We start from the raw sequence: 13,541 nt of genomic DNA, 5'->3' as shown, positions 1-13,541 counted from the left end.
CTACACCCCTCAGAATGACTTACTGAGTAGATTCAAATTTAATTGGAATTCATCAAGTATTAAGTACCTGGGGATTACAATAACAAAGGATATTTCTAAATTGTTTGACAGCAATTATGGTCCTATAAGTAAGAGCATTAAATCAGATATAGATAGGTGGTCCCAACTGCCCCTAGAGATGGATAACAGGATACAGTAAAAATGAACATGCTCCCTCGACTCTTATACCTCTTCCAATCCTTACCAGTCGAAGTCCCTTTTAAAACAACTTAATGAATGGGATAAGTGGATTCCAAGATTCATATGGGGAGGTAGGAGGCCAAGAATTCAGTTTAAAACACTGCAGCTGCCAAAAGAGAAAGGGGGTAGATCACTGCCATGTTTATCAGATTATTTCAAAGCAGCCCAGCTAAGACCTTTAGCATGCTGCTGTAACCCAGAGTATACAGCAAAGTGGAAGGACTTGGAGATCTCGCAGCTGACTGTACCACTGCAATCAGTGCTGGGTAGCAAACCTTTATATGAACAGTATTCTAAAAGTTTAAATCAATGGACTAAGGTTCCTGTTAAAATCTGGTTTAAAGAATGCAAATCTCCGTTACTTGAAAGACAATCTAGACTATTAAAATGGATTGCCTTCGATCCTGACTTTAAACCAGCCACGGCTGATGGGAGGTTTCAGCTCTGGTATAGACTTGGCATCACCTCTTTTAGTTCAATCTCATCAAAGGGAGAATTGGATAGCTTTCAGGAGATTTCTGATAAATATGGTTTGGGAAAATCTGATTTTTTTAGGTACTTACAAACTAGGACTTATTTTAATAAAGAGATACGATACATGGAGAAGAATGATACTAATTTAATTGATCTATTTATCGACATGTATAAAGATAATAGGAAACTTCTATATCTAGCCGTTCAATCCATAAAGAAACCATCAACAAATAAGGTTAGATTAAAATGGGAAAAAGAATCTGGTCTAGGTATTTCAGAGGAAGACTGGCTGAACATTTTATTTTCGGTGATGGAATTGACTGCTCATTTTCTATAATTTACCTGGGCAACTTAGCAGCTCATTTGATGATGAAAGACAAGTACCTTTTTAAAGATATTATTAGCAACCAGCAAGAAAGCTGTAACACGAAAGTGGCTACAATTTGAACCCCCAACAAAAGCTGAATGGCTGGACATTATGATCAGTGTCTAAGAGATGGAGAGCATGACTTTTGCTTTAAACATACAGATTGATAAGTATTTGCAGTATTGGAAAAAATGGATTGTGTTTACGACTTCATGACATGTTTATTGACCAATGTATCATCTGACTTATACACTTCCATCAATTTTGTTTTATGTAATGTATAAGTGACCAAACGTTTGTTCTGTTTTGTTTAGATGTGATTGTATGTTGTTATGGCTGTTTTGTTTTTGTTGTTTTTTGTTAATTTTCAAAAGGAAAAAGAATAAAAATAAAGTTTAAAAAAAAAAAAAAAAAAAAACTCGTGTAAATATTTTGTGAAAGCAACAGTCAACACTACAATATTGTTGTGGTATCGATATCGAGTTATTTGGTCAAAAATATCGTGATATTTGTTTTTTTCCATATAGCCCAGCCCTAGGCTCGGTTTACACCTATCACCATTTCTAGCCACTGGGGGACCATAGGCAGGCTGGGGGAACGCATTATAATGTTAAAAAAGCTCAAAGTGAAATTTTCATGCCATGGGACCTTTTAAATATGGCTAAAATGCTGACAGCTAAATGGTGTAGTGTGACTGTATTTCACTTGAGAGGATTCCAACAGCGGGACGTCCAACAGTCTGCCGCTAAAGCTATGAGCTAAAAGACTCAAACTAGCACTGGTCACTGCTGTTGTCTGAAAAACAACACCGATGGGAAATGTTGCGTTTACTGGTAAACTGGTAAACCTGACAACTTATGACCATAGACAGTTAAAGGAAAGTTAACGAAAAGCTTATGACCCACTATCTGTTGTGGAATTTTCCTTGCATTACTCTGTCCTCTGTGATGGTTTACATCTAAACCTAAGCTGCGCGGTGCACGGAACAACTCTGATTGGCTCATGGAGGCACGTGATCAGACAGTGGTTTACGGAGCTTTGAAAAAAACTAAACGGAGCGTTCTATGAACGGAATGACTCATTTTAAATATCGCTCAAGCACGTGAATTTGATCGTGGGAAGCCAAAATTGTGATCGTGATTAAAATTAGATTAATTGTGCAGCCCTACCGTAGCCCATGTTCTTGGTTTCAACTTTTTACTGGTAACAAAATATGTTAAACATACTATACAAACATGAGACTGTGAGGTCAAAGGCTTGTGTGCTCTCAAGGCTGCAACTTTAACTACATTATCTAACAAGCACAGGCACCTTTTTAACCAATCAACTGAGGGCAATTGTTTGTTTAATTAAGCATACTGCAGTTAAACTATGGATCTGCTTATGCTGAGCAAATCAAATACAGCAAAATAGAAATTATTTAAAGGTAGCCTATTTACTTTTGTTCTATTGTATAAATGGCAGTAAAACAGTAATCTTGTAATAAAGGTTGAATATCCAGAACTGATGTTTTCACTTTAATTGATCCAATCCTAGGTATGTGTGGTACTGCATGAAATTTGTGGAGATGTTGTTGAGCTTCAGCATCAAACCAATACTGGTGTTTGATGGACGCAATCTTCCTTCAAAACGAGAAGTGGAAAAGGCCCGCAGAGAGTGAGTATTTCCCTTATTTTTGGATGCACTACACATACCTGCACGACATAGCAGTCTGCACATCTGGAGCTGTAAACACACGTCAAACTGCATGTCATAGCATTGATCACACAGCAAATGTTCCCACACAGGGTAGGGGGACCGGCCAAATGGCTAGTGAATGTTTGAATTTTACTAGCCACTCAATAAATTCCCATTGTTTTTGGGCTGGTAAGTGAAGCAATCTACCCGCTGCTTGCATATTTTACCAGCATTTGGATGGTGCAATTTTTCAAAAAAACACAGTAAAAGTGTGAGATGTTTTACCTTAAAACAGGCCTTTGTTTCTCAGCAAGTTCTGTGCAAAACTATCCACAACCTTCCAGTACTTTGCACCATATTAAATCCATGGCTTGAGCAGATATCTGGGGCTAACAGCTAACTAGCTAACAGCTAATTATCCACTATGAGCCAATCGGTTTGCTTCTTGACATAATGGAAAGGAAATTACCCATTACCTTTGCAAGTATAGGTGCTGTAGGTAGGATTGTGAAGATCCAGGACTTAGCCAAAAAATTTGAACATCGACAACTTGTCAGTCCCTCCCCCCCTTTCCGCTAAAGCCCAAAACGGTCTCCAAAAGCCCGAATGCAAGTGCATGAGCAGTGATTGACACGCAATTAGACCCCCCTAAAACCAGCAAATTAAATAAATAAATCTCATTAGTTGGTACATCTCAAACAAATCCCTAAGTTTAATGAACTCGCTGGACTGATTATTAAATGGTTGATGTTTTAGTTTTGTCTGAATGGTTTTAGTTCTCTAGAAAATAGCAGAAGTTGTTTTTACCTTAACCTTAAAGGAACACGCCGACTTATTGGGAATTTAGCTTATTCTCCATAACCCCCAGAGTTAGACAAGTCGATACATACCCTTCTCATCTCCGTGCGTGCTGTAAGGCTGTCTGACAGCTCCAGCGGCATCAGACCAGCACAGAACATCAGGTGAATGGTTCCAGTAATCCTAATAAGTGACAAAATGACAACATGTTCCTATTTACATGTTGTGATTTATAGAGTCACAGCGTGTACAAAAAACAACGTAACATGAGACACAGCCGTCTTCTAACTGTAAACAAACCGGGAACTATATTCTCAGGCGGAAGAATATAGTACTTGGGCGGAGTGATATGCTCGCAGCAAGCCTGTCTGAGAATATAGTTCCCAGTTTGTTTACTGTTAGAAGATGGCTGTGTCTCATGTTACGTTGTTTTTTGTACACGCTGTGACTCTACAAATCACAACATGTAAATATGAACATATTGGTGTTATTTTGTCACTTTTGTCACAATTGGGAGCAGTAGGCTAGTTGGAACCAGTTACCTGCAGGATCTGTGCTAGGCTAAGCTAATGCTGGAACCGTCAGACAGCGTTACAGCACGCACGGAGATGAGAAGGGTATGTATGGACTTGTCTTACTCTGGGGGTTACGGTGAATAAGCTAAATTCCCAATAAGTCGGCGTGTTCCTTTAATGGTGTCTACCTAGGAGAAACTGCTCCATGGTTCTACAGCCCAAAAACAAAGCAACCGCATTAGGCCGCGTTCAGACTATTCTCGTTGGCCGTCCGACGGTCTGGCCAAAACGCAGGTCTTTCCATTCATGTTGAATGGAGCTAGTGTGTTTAGGGGTGTTAAGTTGAGACCAACTCAACTTTTGGAGAAAGCTACCCCACGTCACGCTGTAGTGGCCAATCATGTAATCGGAGATCAGACGTGTGCCTCTATCGCTGTCACAACACCAAACACGCGCTGAACTACCCGGGAGTTTGTGTAACAGCTGAATGTTTCCTGCAACAACAAAGCACTTGCTGTGTCTCGCTCCTCTCTTCTCTTTCTCTCTTTTGGGAAATAAAGCTGCCTTCAGGTGCGGTCGGAAACCTCTAAATCTATAAACGATCGGACGGAAAACGGTAATTGTGAAATATAAAGTTTACAAGTCTGCAGCGAATTGCCGGATAGCTTCTTTTGGTCTGAATGCCCCATTAGTTTAGTCACGTACTATACAACAAAACTATCCTAACACTGCTAGTTGGCAGCATGGTGCACAGGCGCGGTGTGGATAGCGATATTGCGTTGTGATAATACTATCTCATTCATATAGGAGGGGATGAGTGGCTACAAACTGGCATCAAATGCCAATCTGGTTAAAAAGTAATAACAAATACTGAGACCAAAGTTGGGAAAGGAGATATAATGGATTGGAAATGCACTCAAACAAACTCCACAGATAATCCTAAAAGAAGAAAGATGTGCGACCACAACAGAAAATGGAACTACATTATCACCCCGAGTTATGAGAAGAACTCAAGGCCTGTGCCAAACGCATCAACCCAGTGTTTTCATACCTGGCCACAAACATGCTTAGACAAAGCTTGGTTTATTTAAAGGACTGCATTCCAAAAACCATAACAAAGCAACATTGTTAGTGTGAAGGTACAGAGAGGAATGTACAGACCTGTCAACAGGTGAGACCAAAAAACCCCTCCACAAACAAATACCTTAACACCAAGAGGTCCAACATCGTATTGTTATCCTTAACAAGGTCTATCTGTCACTGTCTCTTTGCTTAGTGGTGCCACACAATCATTACCTCCAGGCAGTTGTCTTTTGTAGATGTATATCAGTGTCCAGAAACATAGCCTTCAGTTTTAGGACAAATCATCTTTCTCTAGTTCTAGGTCTCAAATCTGACTTAGATTTTGTTCTAACTGCCAATAAAAATTCTCCCAGTGCAAAGTTTTCAATTATAAATTCTGTTTTATTCATGTACCTTTCAGGCGCAGAGAAGTCAATCTTCAGAAAGGAAGACAGCTACTACGTGAAGGCAAACTGTCTGAGGCCAGAGACTGTTTTACACGCTGTGTTAACATCACCCCAGCCATGGCTCATAACCTTATTAAGGTACAGTGTACTCACTTTTCTTTTTTTTTTTTTTTTTTACGATAATTTGTTTGGCTTTTTGGGCTTTATTTCATAGGACAGCTGAAGCTTTCTTTTAGCTGCATTGTTGAAAACCGAGCAAAAGCACAGGGGACTTTTAACTTAACGAACGGAGCCTTGTCTTAAAATGCCCACAAAACTAACCGTGACGGAAATATAGAAGGGTGATTGAAAGAGGGCAGTGCGACGCCATTTTTTAAAGATTATTTTTTGGGGAGGCTTTTTTCCCTTTATTTCAGAGTGACAGTGGATAGAAAGGAAAGGTGGGAGAGAGATGGGCGATGACACGCAGCAAAGTGCCGCAGGTCGGATTTGAACCCGGGCCGCTGCAAAGGCCTCAGCCTATATGGGGCACACGCTCTTACTGGGTGAGCTAGAGGTCGCCCCAATTATGCCTTCATTGAAATTATTGTTCTGAATGCCACTGCCTTCATGGCATGAACATCTAAATTTAAGGGGAAAGGGAGGCAAAGCAAGGAAACGGACAAGTTTGAATGTAGCTCAATAGAGAACTGGGCAGGACCTTCACCTTAAGGACCTTAAGTAGTTATGAAAATCGGACACTATTTTTCATCCAGTAATTATTTAAAACATCAGGTTCAGTTAATGGCCTGATGAGTTTGAAGTCTCACAATACATTTGCAGAAGAACTACTTGTTCACCCAAGAAAACCCTCTACAGTTTCTCTTCCAAGTTGCATGTCAACCGTGGCAACATTAAAAGGGCTATCAAAATATTTGATTTGAACCCCACAGGTACATGCTTTGCTTTCATTTTTTTCTGTGTTACTTTATTTAATTCTTTGTGGTAACATCCAGCAGTGTTGCATGTTGATGAAGTGAAACATTTTTTGTGTTGTCTGTTTTTTAAACCAGACTGCAAGGGCGAGAGGAGTGGACTGTGTTGTGGCTCCATATGAAGCTGATGCTCAGTTAGCTTACCTCACTAAATCTGGTTTGGCCCAGGCTGTCATCACAGAAGACTCTGACCTGCTGGCATTTGGCTGCAAAAAGGTATTGAGTGCTAAACCAGGGGGATTCATTCCCAGCTGCACGTGGATAAGGGTTATCCAGATCAGAGTGTTGGCAATTCAACATGAGTCTGGATTTGTTTGTTTTTTTTAATCTTGAAATGTGAAATCAATCTGGAACAATCAAATCAAATCCTCAAATCCAAACATGCAAAGTGCGGGCTTATTGACAGTCAGCTGGACCATGATCCAGATGTTTTACTGTGAACCACGTACATAAACTCCATTTAAAAAAAAAATAAATAAAAAAAAAAAAAATAATAAGTTTAGAAGTAGTTTTCTTAGATTCTTAATGAAAGAGTGTTGACATAATGATGATTTTAGATGAGAACATGCAGGTTATTGTAAACTCTTGATGATCTGTAATTATCACATCAAATATTCATAATGAAAACCTATCTATACAAGATGAAACAAAAATGAAAGATTAATTAAAGTTTCTAAACAAAAAAAGACCCAAACCAAATTTAGTTGGTGACCAAAAATGACAAACTCAACTATAAAGGTCTGACTGTTGAATAGCAATGGAGCCAGAACATATATGGAATTTGATTTGGCATTCAAATAGGAATTTGTCATTTGAACACTACAATGTATTTAATGCTTAACTGCAAAACTCACTTTGCTGAAAATTGTTTATGCAATTTGTTTCTGCTTTTAAGAGAGATACTGTATGTAAGGTTCCATTTTCATAACAGGCTTATGACTATCACTTAAAAGTTTCTTGCTAGACCTTTGGGCCAACCTCCCCAATCATGAACCAACAACACTACCCCTAGTCTGACCACATTCACTGGTAATATGGAACTCTTTAACAGGGATGAAAGTGCACTCAGGCAATCATATGAATGAACTCTCCACATATTTTCCTGTATTTTAAAATAAGAGCACTGTTACCTACATTAGATATCAAAGAACCAAATTAGATGACAATAAACAGGATTAGTTTAGCCTTTATATCAGTTTGTTAGCCTGGATTAGTTGAGCTACATTTGAAGATCAGGGCCCTGATGGTCGAATGGAGAAGGGTAATGTTATTGGCTGTTGTCATTCAAACCAGATCCAATTTTGCGTGGGCGGAAGAAAGGTACTAGAGCCTAATACTTTGTGTGCTACAGTTAGAACCGGTAACAAGGGTTAGTCAGTGCACAAAAAAATATCTAACCCTTCAGTGTTAATCCTGTTTGCAGCAAACCATATGTTTGACAAAAATCTAAATTAGCCTTTTAGAAATGGCCTCATGTACTTCCACTGCTCATAGATTGCTACCAACTTTTAAATCAATCATCTTTCACAATCATGCAGGTGATCCTCAAAATGGACAAGCAGGGCAATGGCCTAGAGATAGACCAAAGCAACATGGGCCGCTGTCGCTCTCTGGGGAACGTTTTCACAGAGGAGAAGTTTCGCCACATGTGCATCCTCTCTGGATGCGACTATCTGGCCTCCCTACATGGCATCGGCCTAGGCAAGGCCTGCAAACTGCTGCGACTGGCCAAAGACCCTGATATCCTGAAGGTGAGTCCAGATGGTGACATAGTGAAGTTGGATTATGCATTTAATAAGGTGACTACAATTTATAGTTGTGATTCCTAAGGTACCTCACTTTTAAGCTCTGGCTGCACACCAAACCTGCTTCTGAAGGAAAATATGTTTAAGTCATCTGACTAAAATCTGGGTGAAAAACTCCAGCATCTCAAAAATCAACTCATGGAAAAATACTATCACCATTCCTAGAGGGGCCAACAGATTTAAAGTGAGACTATATAACATAAAGTTGAATTCATAACAGAGATGAAAATCACTTAACCTGACTCCGCCAGATGGTTTGCTTCGCACTTGCTCGGCATATCCATCTGGGAACTTTCCGTTGGAGAACTTTTGGGGGCGAAAAACTGGTTAGCTGATTGGATAAACCATCTGTCTATCACCTATGTTGGTGATAGAAGGGCCAAATCAACCAGTCAGATCAACGAAGCGTATGAAAATACAACCACAAGCCCCTGCTGCTGCAGGCAAAGCATAGCTCGTTAGCTCAGCAAGCAAGCAACATGTCAGTAAAGGATATTTGCCGTTTGTGTAACAAGAATTTACGAATAAAAGGCACCCTTTCAGGTTCCCGGTCCATATTCCAAAAGAAGGATCCAAGAGAAAAAACCATTAGCGAGCAGCTAACAGAATTATGGATACTGCTTGCTGAAAATACTGGTTAGCTGATTGGATAAACCACCTGTCTATCACCACCTAAACCCGCCTCAAAACCAACGGTGATTGGCCCGGTCGTTTGGCAAACGGCTCCAAATTTTCTCTATCCGAGATCAGGACGGTCTCACGAGGCTAAAAATCACTCACCTTTTGGCGAAATTCGCCGTTTTGAAACGAAAATAGGTGACCTACGTGAATCGTGTAGATTCAATGTGAAAATGTTTAAGAGGGGAGGGGGGTGTAAGTACTCGGGCCTGGTGCACGATTGCTGGCGTATGACTATTTTAGAAAAATAAATAAATTAAAAAGTCCACATGGGATTTGTTTTTATGCGCTGGATTTAACAATACGGTCTACGGATTTAACCAATCATCGAACTTCCACCAACCATTGAAACCAGAGTGATAGAGAAAGACAGAGTGGCGACACTCCCGTTGGACTCCGTTGTACGCTTTTTCCCGCCTACTTCCGGGGTATGCAGCCTCGCATAGTTCCAAACAATCCATTCACGGTGTCGGACATCATTCAATTTCATTGCTGGCCGTCGAGTAACTTCTGAGGTAAGTTGATTAAATAGCTACCTCTTTTGAATTGTCAACTGTCTATATTTTATCAAAGGACCTTTTTATGATGCATATACTGACCTTTATTTGTATGTGTGCACAGCGTGATTATATATTTTTTATCTTGGTAGCCGACCGATTGCCTGCTAGTTTGTTAGCTCGTTTGTTAGCTTGACTTCGCCAGCTGTGAAGGTATCGTTACACCAACAGTTACGAAGTTCAGTAGTGAATCTCTGACAACTTTTATTTAGTTAGTTATTGATGTTGGATTACTAGGATCATTAAGGTTGATTAAGGACAGGTTTTATTTAGGTTTTATCTACTGAACCTGACGGTGTTAGCTAGTCAGCTGAGTACTGTGTGTAGAAATAAGGTTGCGTTTGTTAAATTATACCCTTGAAAGTATGGAGGAAATATTTATTCATAATTCAAATTGAAAGTCCAAAGAGAAATTGAAAGTCCAAAGCGAGATCAAATTAAAAATATTATTATTATTTTTTAAATTTTCCATTTGGCTTTTGAATTTAATATTTGGCTTTTGAATTTCAATTTATCATTGGCTTTTAATTTTCATTTAATATTTGGCTTTTGAATTTCAATTTAACATTGGATTTTAATTTTCATTTAATATTTGGCTTTTGAATTTCAATAAAACATTGGATTTTAATTTTCATTTAATATTTGGCTTTTGAATTTCAATTTAACATTGCCTTTTCATTTGGACTTGACACATGTCAATGTAAATGAGGAGGCGTGGCCCAAAGGCTGGTGGGAGGGTCTGAAACGAAAGGGGTGCAGAGGCACCTTATGAGCAGCAGGGGGAGCTTACTGCTGAGGAGCACACTGTTAAGCATCTGTCTGGATTCACCACTAGGCTGGCTCTGGTTTCACATGATAGAAAAAGATGATGTAAGCTAAACACAAACGAAATTTCATGCAACAGCGTAGTTTTCATGTAGTTACTATAATTGGGCCCGTGTTAGTGAGGACTAGATTAGGACTGGATTTAAAGCTGATTCTGGTTCCCAACTTCGCCCCAGGTGTATCTGTTTAAAACACGACTCAGACAACTTCTCTCTTTTGCTGTTATATTTAATTAAGCAACAGTAGAAACATGGGTGTGGGTAGCTCTGCTTACGTGTGTTTGTGTGTGGTCAGATCTCGAGGACGCACACACACACACAGTCTCAACCGGATAGTCTTCGTCCGAACTGCGACCTCACCTTTTTCTTTCTCTCACTTTTTTCTCCGGGTGGTGCGTGCGGTGTGAGGTGCGTGTCCGCGCTATTATAAAAAAGCAATCGATTCTATGGGCTATCTAGATCGGGAGTTTGCCGTATTAGCAGCAGCAAACAACTGGAAACTTTTTTACAATTTTCATCTGCTATTCCACCACTAAATTCACTATTGAGACTTTTTTATGCGATAAATTACCTGTGTAGAGTTTGAATATGGGCAGTTTTACAAACGTTGATGGCCAACTGCACATTTTCTCCGATGTTGTCAGAAGCTTCAGTCTGACGGGACAGCCAGCTGGTGGCGGCCGGGATCTCCTCCCTGCTGGCCGGCCAGTGATGCTCACAGACACCGCTGTTAGCTGGAAGTCTGAAAAAGTACACGGGCTGAACAAAAGGCCGTCAATCAGGAGTGATAGTTGTGAGTAGGCTACATGTTGGAGAATAGCGCGGACACGCACCTCACACCGCGTGCACCACCCGGAGAAAAAAGTGAGAGAAAGAGGAGAGGTCGCAGTTCGGACGATGACTAACCGGTTGAGATTGTGTGTGTGCGTCCTCGAAATCTGACCACACACAAACACACGTAAGCAGAGCTACCCACACCCATGTTTCTACTGTTGCTTAATTAAATAGAACATCAAAAGAGAGAAGTTGTCAGTCGTGTTTTAAACAGACACACCTGGGGCGAAGTTGGGAACCAGAATCAGCTTTAAATCCAGTCCTAATCTAGTCCTCACTAACACGGGCCCAATTATAGTAACTACATGAAAACTTTATGGTTGTTGCATGAAATGTGGTTTGTGTTTAGCTTACATCATCATTTTCTATCATGTGAAACCAGACCCAGCCTAGTGGTGAATCCAGACAGATGCTTACCAGTGTGCTCCTCAGCAGTCTGCTCCCCCTGCTGTTCATAAGGTGCCTCTGCACCCCTTTCCACGCCTCCTCATTTACATTGACATGTGTCAAGTCCAAATGAAAAGGCAATGTTAAATGGAAATTCAAAAGCCAAATATTAAATGAAAATTAAAAGCCAATGATAAATTGAAATTCAAAAGCCAAAGCCAAATGGAAAATTTAAAAAATAATAATAATTTTTTAATTTGATCTCGCTTTGTTTTCCCTTTGGACTTTCCATTTCTCTTTGGACTTTCAATTTGAATTATGAATAAATATTTCCTCCATATGAAAGGGCTGTTGGATTTCATGTATGAATACAAGTTATTCCACACACAAAATATCAGTAAGTGACATATGACAATGACATAATTTTAAATATGAAAAAGTATTAAGGCAAATTTCACAGTTGTGTTTTTTTTACTGTTGATTTATTTGTTTTCCACTGTTTTTTTTAAGTTCAATAATTGCAACATATTTCCAGAAGTCAACAAGTAATCGTGTTAAATTATCGTGATTTCAATATTGACCGAAATAATTATGATCATATTTCTTTCCATATTCCAGCAGCCCTACTGGTGGTGGCGACGGCTGCTGAAATAAGAGGAGACTGGAGGCTGCGGACAATGTGCCGGGGATGGAGAGGCCAAATGCATCCATGGCAACCAGTAAGGTGTTTGGCAGTGGACTGGCAGTGGACTAGATGTTATGACTTTATGTGGGGAAGTCTGCTGTGTTGAAATTGCCTTAGTCTGACTCTTGCTGCCAAGGTACCCCTTATCACTGCTGCTGCACTATGATTGAATCCTTAACCTCAGCCTGATATACTGTATGTGGAGGATATTTTTTGTTAATCACGTATACTATTCCCCCTATTCCTGGCTCTACTGTGTTGTCCTTATTCATACTTGTTCCCACTTGTTTTTTGCTCCACAAACCTCAACCTGATATATGTGGAGAGGATTTGTTTTATTAAACACTCAGCATCTCAAACACTAACCCCCAAAACTCTTGGCTCCAGATTTACATTCTGTATCCTCCTTTGCAGTGTGCAGATGTTAGGCAGTAGAATCTGCATTTGCTGAAGGGTTTTATAACCAGTGGTGCCAGCGGTGAATCTTAGTTGTATTGCTTTTTTTTTTAATTGTCTCCTTTCCCCACTGTATTTATTTTTCTGTACTTGTTCTTGTTGTCACTCATTGTTTAATAAATCGAATTTATTCATCCAAGTGTATTGAGTTGTATTCTTTAATATATGTGATACTTGGTGTATGGCTTAGTCTTAAAATGATCATGGTTGTGTGGTCAACTCGTGCCTCATCAAAAGAAGTGGGCTGGACACTAAATGCTGAATGGACTGTTGCTACTCTGCTTTCTCAATCACTCTCTGACCACGGGTAAGTGAATCGGAATTACAAGCAACATCAAGGAAAATACAATAGTCCAGATGTGCAAAAAAGAACATCTTGAATCATCTTTGATTTCAAAAAGATCTAGTAAGGTTAACCCTTGTGTTGTCCTTCGGGTCCCCCGGGACCTAGTTTATTTTTGACGTTTTTGCATTGGCTTGACGTTTTTGCATTGGCCTGGCGTTGAGCTTCAGGTCCCCGGTGACCCTCGCGTACTATGTGATGTCATTTAACGTGAACTGGCACCGGGGGGTGTCCCAGCATGTCAGAACAAACTCGTTCGGACAGGCTAATACAAAATGTAAATAAACTAAAGTCCCCTTGACACGAAGGACAATACAGGACAGTAGCCTAGTGCTATCATGCTAACACAGAGGTGAAGCTTTCCCTCCAAAACTTAAAAACGTATCTATACATAACTTTCAGTTGTCACCCCATTCCAAATGTAAAACTGACATTTACAAATATGCAATAACAATCAA

The 13,541-nt window shown here is 39.9% G+C and overlaps 1 protein-coding gene across 1 annotated transcript in view; it reads left to right on the top strand.

The window, feature by feature from the left end:
• Window positions 1-13,541, top strand: part of exo1 (exonuclease 1) — a 48,686-nt gene that overhangs the window by 11,717 nt on the left and 23,428 nt on the right. Inside the window, exons 3-6 of the mRNA XM_028603470.1 lie at window positions 2,618-2,737; window positions 5,555-5,678; window positions 6,593-6,730; window positions 8,053-8,265. Coding sequence (XP_028459271.1) covers window positions 2,618-2,737; window positions 5,555-5,678; window positions 6,593-6,730; window positions 8,053-8,265 — 595 coding nt within the window. The remainder of the gene's footprint in view (window positions 1-2,617; window positions 2,738-5,554; window positions 5,679-6,592; window positions 6,731-8,052; window positions 8,266-13,541) is intronic.

This window comes from Perca flavescens, chromosome 17 (genome assembly GCF_004354835.1).
Source record: "Perca flavescens isolate YP-PL-M2 chromosome 17, PFLA_1.0, whole genome shotgun sequence".
Lineage (NCBI taxonomy): Eukaryota > Metazoa > Chordata > Actinopteri > Perciformes > Percidae > Perca > Perca flavescens.
Note: the sequence above shows the minus strand (reverse complement) of the source record. Positions and strands in the feature narration are given on the sequence as shown.